Source organism: Triticum dicoccoides, chromosome 7B (assembly GCF_002162155.2).
Source record: "Triticum dicoccoides isolate Atlit2015 ecotype Zavitan chromosome 7B, WEW_v2.0, whole genome shotgun sequence".
Lineage (NCBI taxonomy): Eukaryota > Viridiplantae > Streptophyta > Magnoliopsida > Poales > Poaceae > Triticum > Triticum dicoccoides.
The window spans coordinates 608,153,606-608,172,632 of NC_041393.1; the positions used below are offsets into that span (position 1 = coordinate 608,153,606).

A 19,027-nucleotide genomic window follows, 5' to 3' on the forward strand; every position below is an offset into this window, starting at 1 on the left:
ATTCTCCAAAAAAATAAGGATTTTAAATCTTTCTTCACATAATTTTCCCTCCTATAAATTGAAGGCCATAAGTGTGCGAATATCGCATTGGTATGATATAACACACTACCAATATATTGCCTGCGCATGCATGGAAGCCCATTAACGTCCCTGCATCATACTACTAGTAATATAGCGGAGTCCTCTCTAGTCAATACGCTGCACTCGTCGCTCCTTGCACATTTTGCTGATCGAGAAGGCTCGCCATGGCTGCTGCGACGTTGCTCTTGGTGCTCACGGTCGTCGCTCTCGTCTCCGGCCATGGCGAGGCTTTCGACCCTAACCCTCTCCAGGACTTCTGCGTCGCCGACCCCACGTCTAAAGGTACGGAAAATAAACGCCGTGCTCGTGGCAGCTCTTCGGTTTCCATGCGATCATCATCCATGGCGATATGCACGTACCTGCAGTGCACGAGAACGGGGTGGCGTGCAAGGACCCAGCGGCGGTGGTGGCGGAGGACTTCCTCTTCGGCGGCCTGGACAAGCCGGGCGGCAAGACGAGCAAGCGCTTCGGGTTCACGGCGAACCAGGTGCAGATCCCGGGCCTGAACACGCTGGGCGAGTCCCACGTCCGCCTCGACGTCGTGCCGGGCGGCGTCTTCCCGGTGCATTACCACCCGAGGGCGGCGGAGACGGCGCTGGTGCTGGAGGGCTCCGTCTACTTCGGCTTCGTCTCCTCCTACCCGGACAACAAGCTCTACGCCAAGGTGCTCCGCAAGGGCGACGTCTTCGCCGTGCCGCAGGGTCTCGTGCACTTCCTCTACAACAACGGCACCGCGCCGGCCACGCTCTACGCCTCCCTCAGCAGCCAGAACCCGGGGCTGGTGCTCCTCGGCAACTCGCTCTTCGCCGGGGCGCTCCCCGACGATCTCGTCGCCAAGACGCTGCTCACGGACCAGCACACCGTGCAAACCATCAAGGCAAACTTCCGGCATTCTTGATGCATGGCCACGCCATGCTTGTTCCACATCTGTATTCTTTGTATTTTCTGGGGACGGGCACGGTAATTTGCATGGCAACCGTTGCTTTGCAATAAACATGAAATATTTGGAGCAATACCAATTCGATCGTACTCCATCGCGTATACAAGGCGTTACAATTTGATTTAATTTTTTAACACCGTTATGATTTGATTTGAACAAGTTTTCACATTCATTTTGATTCTAAAAAGGAAAGTAATATATATTCACTAAAAAGGAAAGTAGTATATATTCACTAATTCATGCAGCAAAAGTGTCAGGTATCATCAAGATTTTAAATGGAGAAAGATTATTATGTGGTGCCAGAATTAATTATTATGCATATAATGTTTTGACTAATTTAAAAGATTGCATTGCTCATGTCGCCTGAGCCAACATGATGGATACATCATCGTAGTCAATCAAGTATAACAAACTCTGGTCGATTCAGGAGTCATTTTCTTTCTTCCCATGGAAGAAAGAGGACCCTTTGACCAGGGTTTCTCATGTCTTCCGCCGGTGCCGCCTCGGCCTACCTCGTCTTCTGTGTTTTTAGGGCCATGGAGGCAGTGGAGGAGCCATGAATGGAGCAAGCCCCGGGCCCAAAAAAACTTATACCGCAAGGAAAAAACTTAATGTTCATAAGGCTTTTAACTACCTCAAAAGATACCCCCATATAAAATATGATTCAATTACACGAAAAAATTACAATATGAACTCAATCCTCAATGATACAACAAAATAGATTAAAAAAAGCATGACAAAAACTACAAAGAATAGTATATGATAAAAAAAGTAAAATTTCATAAGAGATGGCATAAACATTAAGTGAAATGATTGTCATTGATATAAATCTAAAACCTTACTACTTTCGACAAAATTATACACTAATATAAGTAGAACATGTTATAAATGGAGAGCATCAGGGGGATTACAAGGTGCGGCAGCGAGCAGCCGCCGGTCGGTGAAGAAGCACCACGCGGGCGATCGATGCACGGGACAAGAGGGTGGCAGCCGGGAGCCCGGGAGCAAGGGGGGAAGTGGGATGGCCGGAGGCGGAGGCGACACCACACCGGATGGCGGCGCGAGCGATGGAGTCTGGAGATCGATCTCCTACGTGCGTGCCATTCAGCGGCCGCAAGGGAGCAGTTCGATAGTGGGTGGTGTTGCCTTGTGCGTGCGTGCGTGTTCCGGTAGCGCAGCCCATCAAGGTTTGACCTTCTTGTTTCACTGGACTGCAACCCGGGATTTCCTATTTGGCGCTGCAGGCGCCGGTTATAGCTGTTTTCGCAAACCGGCGCCTGCAGCGGCGCTACCTGGGCTCGGCCCAACTTCCATTACTCCTGTTCTTTAATCTCTATATAAAACTGCAAAAAAGCCGCAAAAGCTAGGATTCGAACCAGCGTCGCGCGGTTATAACGTATCGACCTATACCAACTCATGTGGTAGCATACATGTTTCTGTCAATTTATTTGTTCTTCTTTTTCCTTTTCCTTTTTCTTTTCCTTTTTTCTCTATCCTTTTTTACTTCTTTTTTGGAAATTCGTAATTGTTTTCTTCAAATAGATGGACTTCTTCTATAAATCCATGAACTGAATTTTTCGAAACTCGTGAACTTTTTTCAAATTGATGAACCATTTTCAGAATAGGGGAACTTATTTTTCAAGTTTGATGAAATTTTTACGATTTTCTAAAGTTTTTCTTAAAATTGATGAACTTTTTTGAAAAATTGATGAACTTTTTCTCAAAATCGGTGAACTTATTTTCAAAATCGATGAACTTTTTTCAATTCACATGAACTTGTTTTCAAAATCGATGAACTTTTTTCAATTTAGGTGAACTTTTTCCAAAATTGATGAACTTTTTTCAAATTTGATGAACTTTCTTCAAAATCGATGAATTTTTTTTCAAAATCGATGAACTTCTTTTGAATCCGTAAACTGTTTTTGAATAAATGAACTTTTTCGAGTTGGTGAACTAATTTTTGAATAGGCGAACTTTTTTTGCATGCTCATGAACTCCATCTGTAATATGTGAAGATATTTTCAAATAATTGGAAAATATAAATGCTACAATGTAATGCGCAATAAATAACGCGTCTACATTCATATTCTTTAAATCTTTTGCGCTATTAAAAGGCAATAGTAGTGACCTGGTGCAGTGGCTAGCCTCTCCTTTTGGAAGCGCGAGGTCGCGAGATCGAGTCCCAGTTGGGCTGTATTTTTGCCGGTCATTTTTCGCGTTGGTTGTTGCGCGAACGTGGGCCGGCCCATCCAGCGGCTGCTGCGGGCGCCACTTCTCTCGCGGGGCGCTGAAGGCGCGGTATAGGAGCTCCCCTGCAACCCAGCATTTCCTAAACGGCGCCCTCAGCGCCCGTTATAGGCTGATTCCCAAACTGGCGCACACCCCCTCCCGTCATGGGCCAGGCCCATTTTACTTTTTTTTCATTCCTTTAATGATACAAAAAATACGTGCCTTCCGCAGAAGTCGAACTCTAGACCCACGGCATTTGTTCGAGTGCAGCTAGCCAACCGGGACAACTTATGGCTGTGATTAGATTTCTGCTTTTCCGATTTTGTATAGTAAATATGACGGTAATAAAAGCTTTTCCAGTCTGGTTTCTTTTTTGTTTTGGTCGTATTAAAAAAATGTTCATCATATATTATGAAATAGTTCACCTTTTGAATTTATAAAAATGTTCATCATGTATTACAATTCATCGTATATCATGAAATTGTTCAACGTATATTAAAAAATGTTCATTATGTACTTAAAATTTGTTCATCGTACATTAAACAATTGTTCAACGCATACAACAAAATGTTTTCATTTGTGTATTTAAAATTTGTTCAATGTTTGCTTACAAAAAAGTTCACTGTATTTTAAAATTTGTTCAACGTATATTATAAAAAAAATTAGAAAAAAATGATTTGCCGCTGTCTACTTTTAGGATAGCGTTGCACTAAAACATTTGTAGGATGCTAGCTCGGCTGGCTAGGCATGCTAGAATCAATCGGGAGGTCTGAAGTTCGATCCACATGCGCGCTACTTTTTTGCCGCTCCACTTATACAACCTCCCGAGCGCCCAAGCGAAGGAAGCGGGAGCGAGGGAGAGAATCCAAAGTGGGCCAGCCCATGAAGGGGGCGCGCGTGGGCGCCGGTTGCTCCGAGTGGCGCCTTAAGCGCCACTTAGGAGCTCCCCTGCAACCCGGGCCTGCAAAAAAATCTATATAACCATAGCCCGTGAAAGTTTTCACGCCCCGGGCCTGGGCCCTGGGTGCCCGGGGCCCAGCTCCGCCATGGATGCCTGCCCTTATTGATGAGAGGGCTTTATTTTGTCATACTTTTTTGAGTTTTGTTAGAGTATGTGTCCTGCTCAGAGAGGCGAGGCCGCGACGGCTCTCTGAAGATGGAATATGATTCTCCCTGCGTAGTCCCAGTCTCAATGGTGCTTCTAGCATCGTCAGAGGGCGTGTGGAGGTTTATCTCCGGCGGATCTCGCGGGATTCGGTTGGCGTTTGTCTTCAGCGGATACATGTGAATCATGTCCGTGTTCGTGTGTCTACTAGTTGGATCATTCCGGTCTACGTTTATCTTCATCGGCGGCGGTTGTTGTTCTCATGCGTTGTTCCTATGGGGCCTTAGCACGACGACTTTCCGACTGTCTACTACAACATGGTTTGCCCGGCTCCGATGAGGGAGGGGGGCGGCGAAGACAGCGGCGCGCCTTCGGCTCGCTCCAATGTCTATTATCGTCGCTAGGTGGTCTATGGATATAGATGTATTTTTTTTACTTCTGGTATTTTTTATACTACCTTAACAATTGATGAATAGATCAGAAGTTTTCTCGAAAAAAAATCAAGCATAACAAAGACTAGGGGTTGGTGTGCCCTTTGCTGCGCCACCTGAGCCGTTCTTGTGTGTTGCCGTTTAGGCAAACATCCGTTCCACTGCCTTTTTTTATGATGGTTCGCGACATTCCCTTTTTAAGACAGTAAAACTAAACCAATTTTAGACCTCTCACGTAATAGCAATTTTAGCCGTTAGATCTTGATGTTCGAACTTTTTTGGCCGTCTGATCGATTTCATCTCACGAACTGGGCCACATATCGTAAAGGGTTGCTTCTCTGGAAGAAAAATCTGAAGCCTGTGGTTAATTGAACCTATGCCCCTTCCATATTCCGGCCCAGCCTTTCCCTGTTTAGGATGTGCGGGGAACAACCATGGCTTTAAATAGCGCAATAAGCTCCGCTATAGCATGCTATAGCGTTTGGAAGAGGTCCCGCGCTAAGGGTCTTTGGTCCAAGCATATGAGCAAACATTTTAAATAGTGCTCTATAGCACGCTATAGCATTTAGAATAACTAAAGGTAAATAGGATACAAAGGTAACTAGTGATGCTCGATGGCGACAGGGTATTTGTTCGACCAGTTAAATTTTTTTTGCAAAAGAGTTACGTCTGATTGGAGGGACTTGTGATTGAACACGACAGATAAACTCTCTTCTTCATATTCTCCTCGACAACTGATTCTTCAACCAATACCAATTACTCGTGGTAGATGCTCAAGGCGATCTTCAAACCTTCACAGACTTCTTCCTGAACCAGATCACTGAATAACTAAACAACTAACCGTCCAGAGAGTTGGTAGCTCTCAAGAGTAATAGTGGAGCGTACTTGACTTTAGATTCCAGTGATGTTAAACCACTATCTAATTTTTCAGCTCTGAGGTTTTTCTCTCGGTGGATTTTAATCCAAATCTCTGGGAGAGAGGTGCTCACACAATCTTTTCGAAATCATACGGAGCAGCCAACGGTTCATGTTGGAAGGGGATGACTATTTATAGCCACGGTCTTCCTGAAAGGGAAAAGACTATTTTGGACACGACGACTAGCGAATGCCCAATCGACATGTATCCAACGATCGGATATTAAGCACAATAGTAACATTACTTGAGGAAAAGTAATGCTAACTCATCGGTCTGAATCAAATCTCTCGTAGCGAAGCATAATTGCATCTTTTGCTGGAATGTATTTATTCAGAACACAAAAAGATTTCTCTCATTTCTCATAGTTTTTAGTTTAGCATCAGAGAAACATAAGTTGCAAACAATATACTCCTCTTAATAGTACGGTGATCTTTTGACTCAAGAAAAGAGAAGAAGAAGAACGAAAAAATACTGCATCTTCTCTCTGTCTTCAAACTTCTTGGCAACAGTAAAATTTATCAGACGTGCACCGAACCAATTGCTTTGCATCAACAATTTTTGGGGGTCACATCCTCACGCATAAACTTCGGTGATAATCTTTGCTGCCTTGCAATATATTATCTTCAGAGTTTGTTCCAAACTCCACATGACTCTGGGGACTTTATCACTCTGCGTGCACTAGCAAACACATTAGTCTCATACTGCTTATGACAACAATCTCCAAAACACAAGGAGGAAAATTGTTGCACCAACGGGTTCCCCCCGGAGTTGCAGCAGCATCCGGATCCATGTGGGAGGGGTGCAACAGCAATACGTCGATGCCCCCAAGAAGGTCAAGGATGCCCACAACCATCGCCATCGCTAGTCACAAGCCCGAAGCCGAGACAAGCCTGTCACCCGAGCTCCCAACACAGCTTCAACCGCACATCAAGCAGCGACAAGGCCACCAACTACTACCACCATCTAATCAGTTTGTTTCCAAAGAAGCACAGATAGTCACCGCAGCCAACCGCACCTAGCGGGGGCTACTGACAGCCAAACTTCATGACAGGCCGCCAGATCCATCAATGGACGAGCCGTTGTACCTTGTCAAGCATCATGATGGCAAGGAGCAGAGGACCGCTGGCCGAGACCCAGAACCGCCATGGTTCTGGGTCGCAGCCATCCACCAGACGCACCGACGTGCTCCACGTGCGCCACCGCCACCGCACGCCCGTTGGGTACTAGATTCGCAACACCCGCACCATCAATCCGCCCTTCCACGCCATCTTGAGCCATCGAGCCGCATTGCCCAAGCTACAGCGCCACCGTGCAACCTCCATGCAGCATACCCGCGCTGCCCGACCCCTTGTGCACCCTTCCACGCAGTCGTGCACAACGCGTGACCATGGCACGACAGACCCGCGCCGCGCCGACCCCCTGCATGCCCGCCTCCTAGCGCCGCCCTGAGCCAACAGACACGCCCACTCAAGCACCGATTCCAAGCCCCTACCGAGGATAACGGCCCACATCGCTCAAGCCCCATGAGGAGGAAAGGGCCGTGATGTCGCTGTGCCATACGGGCTTTGCCCGGCGACGCCATCCAATGGCAGTAAGGGAAGAAGAGGATGCCGAGGTGCAGCGCGGCCGCTGGCTAGGGTTCGCTCCTTTGACACCATTAAACACCGACAAAAGAGATAAGACATCAACCGCATATGATCAGAGCATCTCCAACCGCGCCCCCAACTGCCCCCTGGCATTTTTTCCGCGCCGGCGGGCGAAAATCGGCCCAGTCACGCCCCCAGGAGCCCGTTTTTGCCGGTTTGGGCCGAACCTGGCGCCGGCGAACCCAGGCCGAACCCGGCGCGCTGGGGGGCGCCCGGGGGCGCCGGGGCGAGCAATTTTGGCGCGAACAAGGATGGGCCCGCCGAGTCAACGAGACGCCACTTCATCTTCCTCATCGCCTCGGTTCCCACGGGAATCAATGCGAAGGCTGCCGCACTGCAGCGCCGTCGAGCAAATGGCCGAGAGGTTTCCAGGCGACGGCGCAACGGCGAACGGCTTCGGGCGCTGCCATCTCCAAGAGCCAGAGGCGCGCCTCCTCAACGAGGCCGAGTATCCAGCGCCCCCGGACATGTGGGTGCCGGGAGCGTGGAGGCTGAGTGTCGACGGTGTCTCGGTGCCCGAAGGGGCGGCACGGCGGGTGAAGATCGCCCGCATCCGCTCGTCCTTTCCGCCGAAGGAGAGGGACGAGCCGCGGTGCGCCGCCGACAGCCACAAAATGTGGTCCATGTACTTCGCGCGCCGCTGAGAGGAACATATCGCCTCCGCCAACGGCGTCATCCCTTGCGGCCGCCTCATCGCCGACGGGCGGCGCGAGTGGTGGGGCGTGCCAGGCCGCACCCTCGAGGCCGTCCTCGACCACATCGAGACCGGCAACATGCCTGATATGTCTCCGTCGTATCTATAATTTTTGATTGTTCCATGCCAATATTATTCAACTTTCATATACTTTTGGCAACTTTTTATATTATTTTTGGGACTAACATATTGATCCATTGCCCAGTGCCAGTTCTGGTCTGTTGCATGTTTTATGTTTCACAGAAACCCCATATCAAACGGAGTCCAAACGGGATAAAAACAGACGGAGAATTATTTTGGAATATTTGTGATTTTTGGGAAGTAAAATCAAGGCGAGACGGTGCCCGAGATGGCCACGAGACAGGGGCCCATGCCCACTCCAGGTGGGCGCCCCCCACCCTCTTGGGCCCCTCGTAAGGTGGTTGATGCCCTTCTTTGGCCGCAAGAAAGCTAATTTTTGGAAAAAGATATGGGCAATGGTTTCAATCCAATCGGAGTTACGGATCTCCGGATATAAAAGAAACGTTACCAGGGCAGAATCCCAGAACACAAAAACAGGGAGAGACAGAGAGATAGATCCATTCTCGGAGGGGCTCTCGCCCCTCCCACGCCATGGGAGCCAAGGACCAGAGGGGAAACCCTTCTCCCATCTAGGGAGGAGGTCAAGGAAGAAGAAGAAGAAGGGGGGCTCTCTCCCCCTTGCTTCCGGTGCCGCCGGAACACCGCCGGGGGCCATAATCATCACCGCGATCTACACCAACACCTTCGCCATCTTAATCAACATCTCCATCACCTTCCCCCTTCTATATTCAGCGGTCCACTCTCCCGCAACCCGCTGTACCCTCTACTTGAACATGGTGCTTTATGCTTCATATTATTATCCAATGATGTGTTGCCATCCTATGATGTCTGAGTAGATTTTCGTTGTCCTATCAGTGATTGATGAATTGCTATGATTGGTTTGAGTTGCATGTTTTATTATTGGTGCTGTCCTATGGTGCTCTTTGTGTCGTGCAAGCATGAGGGATCCCCACTGTAGGGTTTGCAATATGTTCAAGATTTGCTTATGGTGGGTGGCGTGAGTGATAGAAGCACACACCCAAGTAAGTAGGTTGTTTGCGTATGGGATAAAGGGAACTTGATACTTTAATGCTATGGTTGGGTTTTACCTTTAATGATCTTTAGTAGTTGCAGATGCTTGCTAGATTTACATCATAAGTGCATATGATCCAAGAAGAGAAAGTATGTTAGCTTATGCCTCTCCCTCAAACAGAATTGCAATAGTGATTATCGGTCTAGTAACGTAGTCAATTGCTTAGGGACAATCTCACAACTCCTACCACCACTTTTCCACACTCGCTATATTTATTTTATTGCTTCTTTATCTAAACAACCCCTAGTTTATATTTACGTGCTCTTTATTATCTTGCAAACCTATCCTATCACACCTGCAAAGTCCTTTTAGTTTCATACTTGTTCTAGGTAAAGCGAATGTCAAGCGTGCGTAGAGTTGTATCGGTGGTCGATAGAACTTGAAGGAATATTTGTTCTACCTTTAGCTCCTCGTTGGGTTTGACACTCTTACTTATCAAAAACTGTTGCGATCCCCTACATTTGTGGGTTATCAAGACCTTTTTCTGATGCGGTTGCCGGGGAGTCATAGCATGGGGTGAATATTCTCGTGTGTGCTTGTTTGCTTTATCACTAAGTAATTTTTATTTGTTGTTCTTAGTTGTTCTCTATCTTTAGTTATGGATATGGAACACGAAATACCAAAAAAATTAGGTGTACTTGCTACTCATGGAGATGGGGAACCTCCTAAAACCCCCGATGCTGGTTATGTAAAAGATATTATGTACTACTTTGATAATCCTGACAAACCCCCATTCAATTATGTTATGGGAGACACGTTGGATCAACGTGAATACTTTAGGGATTATCGCTTGACCAAAAAAGGGAAACTATTATGGGATCAACTTCATATGTTATGTTGGTATGCTCGTCAACTATGCTTGAGATATGATTATACTTGTTGCTCTAGGATGAAGGCTCCACACCTTCCCTTTTCATGAAAATTCAATGATAATAAAACCTTAGCTTCTTATGCTAATGGTATATATGATTACTATGATGTGGAACAAATAGAAGAATTTGTTGCTTTTATGGGTGCTTATGAGATTGAATCTATGTTTAATGAGTTTGATGATTTTGATGATTCAGTTTATAGACCTAAAATTTTTGCTATACTTAAATATTGTTATAAGAATTATGAATACAATTACAATATTGATGCATTTATTGAGAAAGTCTCTGCTGTCCAAGAAGAGACTAATATTTTGCAGGAGTCTATGGAAGAAGAAATTGATGAAACTGTGAGCTCATTGGATGAAAAAAAATGATGAGGAGAGCGAAGAACAAAAGGAGGAAGAGCAGATTAGCTACCCGTGCCCACCTTCTAATGAGAGTAACTCTTCAACTCATATATTGTTTAATTTCCCTTCGTGCTTACCGAAGGATGATTGTTATGATCCCATTGATTCTATTGAATTACCCCTTTTTGATGATGCTTGCTATGCTTGTGGCCAAGATGCCAATATGAATTATGCTTATGGAGATGAACTTGCTATAGTTACTTATGTTAAACATGAAATTGTTGCTATTGCACGCTCACATGATAGTTCTATTATCTTTTTGAATTCTCCCAACTACACTATATCGGAGAAGTTTGTGCTTACTAAGGATTATATTGATGGGTTGCCTTTTACCGTTGCACATGATGATTTTGATGAATATAATATGCATGTGCTTGCTGATCCTACTTGCAATTATTATGAGAGAGGAACTATATCTCTACCTCTCTATGTTTCCAATATGATAAAATTGCAAGAAACTGTTTATACTATGCATTGGCCTTTACTTGGTGTGCATGAATTGTTCTTTTATGACATGCCGATGCATAGGAAGAGAGTTATACTTCGTTGTTGCATGATATATGTTACTTTGTGCTCACTACTAAAATACAAATCATTGTTAATTAAAATTGGCTTTGATATTGTCACATCCCTAGCTTCTGGTAATGCACTAGGCTAGACCTCTTGCTGCATCATGTTTAAATTCAAATGAAATTTGAATTGAGGAATTTTCAAAAGCCTCAGAAACCTCTAAAAATAACCAACAATTAAATCTTCTCAAATGTGTCCAAGAAAATGTTCCTGTTATCCTCTGGAAATATTGGCAAGAGGTAAAAATCCAAACCAATATTTTTGGTGTCTCAGAAACATTTAATTTGGGCATTTGAATTAAATCAATAATTATTTGAATTGGATTTATATCTACTATTAAATAAATATAGGTCCAATAATTCTGAAATATTTTGTGGAGCATTGTTTTAATTCTTTTAGCTCCTAAAAATATTGTCAGAAGCAAAATAAATTGAATTGGTTTCAAAACCAAATTCAAAACAAACCTGCAAAATAGAAAACTGAAATAATTAGAAAAAATAAATAAATAAAAAGAACAGAGCCTACCTGGCCTCACCCGTGCAGCCACCAGCCGGCCCAGCTCCCCCACCAGCGCGGCCCAGCCCACCTTCCCCCCCTTGTCCTCTTCTTCCTCTGCCAGAAGGCAGAGGCGAGGCGTGGCGCGCGCCCGAAGAGCGCCGGCCACCTCCTGCTTCGCGCTGGAGGCCTCCCCCTTCGAGCCTATCCATGCGTGGAGACGCCACGCAGCCGCCCGGAGCCGTCCAGCCCTCCCTCTCTTCCCCTGGACCCCGTTCCCTCCTCTGCTTCCCTCCCGCGCACACCACCGAGCGGAGCTCGCCGCCATCGTCGCCGTACCCATGGCCACCGGCCACCCCTAGCCTCACCGACGCCCCAGGAAGCTCCGCGGGTCCTCCCTCTACCTCCTCAACGAGCCACGAGGCCCCAGACGTGCCGCATCACCGCCATCGACGTCGTCTTCTACCTCGGACCCGCCGGCCATCTTCGTCAAATTCGTCGGCTCCGGTGCCTCCCCGAGCTCGCCGAGGCCACCACTGCACCCGCTGTGAGCTCCTGTGCTGATTCCCCCTCTTCCCGTGCCCCACCTCCCTCTCTAGCTAGCCCCACCACTTTGCCCGAGAATCTCTCGCCGCCGGCCATGGCGTGGCCGTGGCCACAGCCACCCCAGCTCGTATCCGAGGCCACTGTCGTGCTCACCGTGATCTCAGGAGTCCGTAGCACGCCCCAGCTCCTCCTGCCGTGCTCCCTAACCCCGACCCCGAGATTGCCCGAACTCCGGCAGCCGCAAAGGAGCTCGCCGCCGGCAGCTCCGGCCACCCCAGCTGCTGTCACTTACCCCTTTAGATGCGCCTTCCTCCCAGGAACCCGTAGGAGCAAACCGCACGTCAAATGGTGCTCCGTAGCGAGCGCACGGTGCACCTCCGCTGTCGGCCGTGGTCGTCGCCGGCGACACTCCGGCAACTGCCGACGTGGCACGCCTAATTAGCACTAATGACGCCTAAACACCCCCCCACAGCCACTGACAGTGGGCCCCGTAGTGGGTCAAAGCCCGGGTCAACGCGGGATTAGCCCCTGTGTCACTGACGTGTGGACCCCACACGTCAGGTTTGACCCGAGCCGGCCCCTGTTGACTTGCTGACGTCATGCCAACGTCATGCTGACGCAGTAATGCTTTCTGGATTTAATTTAATCAGGAAAATTCAGAAAATACCTAAAACTTCTAAATTCATAGAAATTCAACCGTAGCTCCAAATTAAATAAATTATATATGAAAAATTATCAGAAAAATTCAAGGAATCCATCTGTACCATTTTCATGCATGTTAGAACAACTTATAGCTGCTGTTTAGCACAAATCAATTAACGGGCATTTAAATAATCACATATGGAGTTTGAATTTGAATCTTGTATTCAAACCAACCCCATTTAACTTGTTGCTAGATGCATTAGCCCAAAACATATTCATTTTGCCATGTCATGATCATGCATCATATTGTGCATTGCATTGATTGTGTTCCCTTCTGTGTTGCCGGTATTTGTCCCCTCTCGATAGACGTGATACCGATGATGTGATCGTTGACACTGATGAAGACTCAATGTTATCTTCAGAAGTGCCAGGCAAGCAAAACCCCCTTGTTCATTCCGATACAATCCCACTCTCTCGCTCCTGCTCTCTTTTACTGCATTAGGACAACACCGATTCAACTGTTACATGCTGCGGTAGTTGAACCCCTTTATCCTCTGCATGACCTGTCATTGCCACAGTAAATAGATGAAACCCACTAGCATGAGTAGGAGTTGTTTGAGCCCTGTTGTGCCTACTCATTCATGTTTGTTTGTCATGCCTGCTGCTGCTTAGAGTTGAGTCAGGTCTGATTCATCGGGGATGAATCAGAGGCGTGTGAACATGTCCTACTGTGTGTGAGCTAAGTGTGTGAACACGATTTGGTAAAGGTAGCGGTGAGAGGCCATGTAGGAGTACATGGTGGGTTGTCTCATTGCAGCCGTCCCCGGGAACTGAGTTCTGTGTTTGTGATCCATGATTCAGCTACTACCATACATTGGGCCCTGAAATATGACCCCGCTCGACTTCTTATTCACCCTTGTCCTCTGTCCAGGAGTTGCAAGTAGTTTCTGGTGTTTGTAGTATGCTGGAGGCCGTGCGCAGCGCTGACCGTAGGGGTGCTGTGATGCGGTAGGCACGTGGCCGGGTAAACCGGGCGCCCGTTTGGTGTCACGGAACCCTGTTCACATCGTTTGGGGCTGTGAGCGAAACTCCGGCCGGATCTCCTCATGGATGGAACCCAAATAGGCGATAAACCTGGACTAGAGACTTGAGTGTTTAGGTAGGTCGTGGTCTACACCCACGTCGGCTTTCGCTTGAAGTCTGCCGAGCACATGTCGTGTGCAGACGCTAAGTGGTGGAAACATGTATGAAGAAGTACACCCCTGCAGGGTTAACATCATCTATTCGAATAGCCATGTCCGCGGAAAAGGACTTCTGGGTTGCTTATATCAGTTCATAGACAAGTGAAAGTGGATACCCTAAAATACGCAAGATAAGCGTGAGTGCTATGGATGGCGTTCTCGTAGGGAGACGGGAGCGAATCCATAGTGGTGTATTGATATGGGGAATATGTGGACTCGTGTGCGCCACCTCAAAAGAGTTACATTGTAGTCGTAGTTCAGGATAGCCACCGAGTCAAAGCTGGCTTGCTGCAGTCAAACCCCTCCACCCCTTTGTTGATAAAGATGCATGTGTAGATAGATCTGTTGTAAGTCTTGCTGGGTACATTTGTACTCACGTTTGCCTATTTTATGTTTTTGCAGAGAGACTTCAGTCTCACTAGTAGTTCCGCTTGGACTTCGACGTTTAGCTTGATACCTTAGCTACGATCTTGTGCCCTCGGCAGGATCTGATAGATAGTCAGGCTTCTCAGCCTTTTTCATTTATAGATGTCTGTACTCAGACATGATAGCTTCCGCTTGTGCTTTGACTTGTATGCTCTGATTGTTGGGTCATGAGACCCATGATTGTAATGTCTCGCTCCTCGGAGCCTATTGAATAGACTACTTGAGTCGTAGAGTCATTTTGTGATGCCATGTTGTATTGCACATATCGAGCATATTGTGTGTATGCTATTGAAATGCTTGGTATGTGTGGGATCTGACTATCTAGTTGTTTATCTTTAGTAGCCTCTCTTACCGGGAAATGCCTCCTAGTGTTTCCACCGAGCCATGGTAGCTTGCTACTGCTCCGGAACACTTAGGCTGGCCGGCATGTGTCCTTCTTCGTTCCTGTGTCTGTCCCTTCGGGGAAATGTCACGCGATGAATACCGGAGTCCTGTTAGCCCGCTACAGCCCGGTTCACCGGAGTCCTGCTAGCCCAGTGCTACAGCCTGGATTCACTCGCTGATGACCGACACGTTCGATGCTGGGTCATGGATGCCTGTCCCTGTAAGTCTGTGCCACTTTGGGTTTACGACTAGCCATGTCAGCCCGGGCTCCTTATCATATGGATGCTAGCGACACTGTCATATACGTGTGCCAAAAGGCGCAAACAGTCCCGGGCAAAGGTAATGCGACACCCGTGGGGATACCGTGCGTGAGGCCGCAAAGTGATATGAGGTGTTACATGCTAGATCGATGTGGCATTGAGTCGGGGTCCTGACAGCGTTGGTATCAGAGCTTGACTGCCTGTAGGATTACCAAGCCAAACTGGTCGAAGTTGAGTCTAGAAAATTCTTTAGTTATATAAGGGAATTGATTGTGGGATGGAACGTAAGGCTCTTTTTACTCCTTATACCTCATGCCCTTCTGATCTGAGTTATCTTATCTTTCCTGCGGGGATTAAGAACTAGGCTATCTCTTCTTTCTATTAGGATCACGTGTTACTAATCAGTAGACTTATAAGATTGTTGGATTTAAGTCTCAGTTCAGTTCCTACTACTTCCGTATGTTAATTGTTGATCTCGGAACCTTGATATTGTGCTTCTGAGTGGTTATGCCACCATTTTTGTGATTGTCTCAAATCTTTTTGAGCAATTATAGCCGTTATGCTGTCCGAGTCATTCCAGGTTTCTAAATAGTCTGATGCATTTGCAAAATCCTTTCCCTCTGGTTTCGATGCTCCTTTATGCCAGCTCAATCATACTAATTGTTGAGTTGAGGTATTCTACTGCCTCGACATATATGTTGGAATTATTATTATGACCCTAAGTGCTTAGGGGATCATCTAGTGGTCTAGCCACGATTTGTGTCCTAGTGTGAAGATTCTGGCCTTTATTCTCGGAAGCATCCCGTGATGCTACTTAGTAGTAGGTATTCTACTCCTGGGTTCTGAACCCGAGATTCACTCTACCTACTTCATGTTGATAGTGTTTGCTAGTTCCTTCAGGATATTAGTAACTTTGCGATAGTCCTCGAGGTCCGTGGTATTTCCTTCTTCCAAATACTATGAACCGCTTATGGCAGATGTTTATTGGATCAAAAGATCACAATTAGAGTACTCTTGAGGAGTTCTCCATTCATAAATCGTGACTCTGCCAGTTCTACCTTTCTGCATGGGTTATCCGGAAGAAATATGTTGAACTTGGTTCGACATACTAATCTATGCATCCACAACTCAGAAAGTTATATGTTCCTTTGAGTTGTTCTCTTTAGTTGCATTCTGACCCTCGTCTATCAATTGATAGTCAAGAGTATGCGTGCGTTCGTTCATCGATGCCTATGACTCTTGTGGTCTGTCAAGCCATTCTATTCCGGAATGACTAGGAGAAACAAACTCCAGTACCTCTTCCATATCTAGGATTGGGTCAAAGCAGTTGTATTCCGCAGATCAAATGCCAATCCAGCTTTTGGTTCTGTTCTACCTTGGAGTATTACCCCCTTTATGTCAGAATTGTCATGAGAACTGCACCAACTCTCATGAATTTTGACGTAGTGATACTTCTCACCATCATTAGTCATTCCTCGGCCCTCGTGTTGATGCAACCGGAATACCGACAAGTGAATCGTGATGTGTGAAGTCAATACTCCTAGCAACCTCGTTGCTTGGTAGTAAAAGGGCAATAATTTCATTCTTAGCGTGTTGGTTCTTGAATCACCATTCTAAGATTGATCGTGCTACCTTGTCCATCTTTCCGGTGCACCCTTCGATCAATGAGTTAGGATTGTGCCAATCCCTCGCTCTGTTGATCATATCGTCTTGCCCCGAAAAGCAAGATTGTTCCTGAGCTTAATAGCATATCGGTGGTTGTGATTTTCCGATTATCTTCTCGGAAGTATCACCGGGTCGTCACCCGACCGCTATGTTGAGCTCGTAATCAAGTTGGTTTATCCTTGTAAACCACACCTTCTCCGAGAGTTTGTGTTGGATACCCCTGAGCTAGATGGTTAAGCTAGACAACAACTTGGAGAGTTGGAAGATAAAAGCTTGTCTGACTTAGTTCATTCCAAAGGGATATTCTTGTGTAGTGTGTGTTGAAGAAAGATGATATCTTCATCGATTGGTCCCTATGATCAGTTGTTGGACCTATTGTCTTATCAATCCTTTGATTTGAGTGTGGGCCATCGTCAAGTCAAATCAGTACCAACGATGCTCGTAATGTTGTCTTACTCGTGGTTGATCCCTCGAGCATACACCATTATATCTTTTGGGTCTGACCAATGCTATCACCGTGTTCGCATGATGGTGGAAGTCCAGTGATAAGGAAACCCAGATGAATTGCTGTTGAGCCCATTGACAACATCCTTGTCTTCTCCATAATTTTGCTGAACATTAAGCTAGTGTTGGAAACTTTTGAAAGCATTTGTTCATGCTAGCTCATGAAGCATATGTTTGGATGAAGGTAGTGACTTCCTTTAATTCATGTGCATCTGATGCAAGTTGCCGCCGTGGATTCGAGAAAGTCAATGTTGCTTTCTTTGGAGTCATACCAAATCAGTCATGCACACGTGCGAAGAATGCTGTGGTTTGAAGACTTGCAACCTTCAATCTATATGTATCCCTAGCACACCAAGCCACTGATTGATTTGTTCAAGGAGAAGGAGTTCCTTCATAAGAGCTAATCCGGACTTATGAAAGAACTTCGATACCCTCGTTGATGGTTCCCCCTCCTGAACCCGGTAGTGTTTTATTATAAGACTACCACGTGGTCATGCTTGTCTGGGACAACGTGTTCACATGTTGTAGCAGAACCAGCTCATGTTTTGGAGCTTGCTATCGTAGTTCATCTCCCGAGAATCCTGCAACGTCATCTCGTTGATTTGTGTTGCAAACTTCCGTTTTTCTTCCTAGACTCGATGAGTCTGAAATATCCTGACACCAACCAGATCTGAATCTCAGGCAGATATGATGGTTGGAATATTTCCCAAGAATTATAATATTGGTCGCGCGATAACCGGTAAAGTGGATGTCGTGGCCAACACACCCAGCCGGAAGACCTGTTATTATAATATCTTGATTGATGAAGTTGGCCACCTCCCCATAAGGATTTCGTAGGATTTACCTCCGTAACTGTTCCTTATGGATTCTAGTGCTCCCGAAGTCCGACCTTTTAACTTGATGTTCTAGATATCAAACCATATCTATGAATGGGTTACACTAGCACATCAAGGAGAACATTAGAAGCGGAGTGCTAAATGTCTCTCGGTCGATCATCCAGATTTTATTTGCTTGGCCTCGCTAAGGTGAAATCTGAGAAAGTGTTATCCTCCTTTGCATGAACATCGTCCATCGCTATTCATCATGGTAGTATGTTGTGCTGTCGGCACCCTTGACACGGATGTTGGTAAAACCTTGATGAATATGGAAATGCTCAAGTTCTTGAGAGCACGCACAAGCGCTACGTGTTATCATCGGCACTAACTGGGATTGCCCCAGATTTCCTCGGTTATGCTATAACCACTCCAACAGTGAATTCACTCTTTATTGTTGGGTTCTTCCCCAGTTACCAGAATCATTCCCAGCATTTGCATTTTGTTCCTAGCTTGCACCGCCAATGTGTCATTCTACCATGGGTCTCTTCCATTTCCGGTGATAAGCAAATTCATCCATTACGTTGTCTTCAACAAGGTAATCCACATCATCCAAGTCCGAGTATGCCATTCTACCGGACCCCGCCAATCGATTGTTGTGATTTGCCTAGGCTGATATAGAGAGTCTCAATGATCTCTATATCAAAGGTAATTCTTTTTTCCACTTAAGGGGATATATCTTCGAGTCACCTTCCCTAAGGTGCATCATTATGGTGTCATGTCAACTTAACTCCTCGCTACGTTGACAATCGTTTACCACCTTCTTAAGTGTGGAATTATTGTCCACCTAGTGAACCTTCGTCATCCGTTTCTTTCCACCCCTCTTGATGTGTATCTCGTGTCTCAACCCGAGAGATGGTCCTATGTCTCATTCCATGAGTTGTTCGACCTTCGAGAAGAACCATTCTTTTAGGATCTTTCCTTTCCTCTCGTTGTCATGATAGTTGG

General features: G+C 46.3%; 1 protein-coding gene across 1 annotated transcript; it reads left to right on the plus strand.

Annotated features, from left to right (window-relative positions):
- Positions 1-236: 236 nt before the first annotated feature.
- Positions 237-979, plus strand: LOC119336247 (germin-like protein 5-1). The gene is made up of 2 exons (XM_037608255.1): positions 237-363; positions 447-979. The coding sequence occupies exons 1-2, from the start codon at positions 246-248 to the stop codon at positions 977-979; spliced, it is 651 nt and encodes a 216-aa protein (XP_037464152.1). The 5' UTR covers positions 237-245.
- The last annotated feature ends 18,048 nt before the right edge of the window (positions 980-19,027 follow it).

What these genes read in the sequence shown, in the direction of transcription:
- LOC119336247 (XM_037608255.1), top strand. Translation starts at nt 246, where the DNA reads ATGGCTGCTGCGACGTTGCTCTTGGTGCTCACGGTCGTCGCTCTCGTC. An exon ending in CGCCGACCCCACGTCTAAAG is followed by an intron (nt 364 to 446) that starts GTACGGAAAATA and finishes ACGTACCTGCAG; the next exon opens with TGCACGAGAACGGGGTGGCG.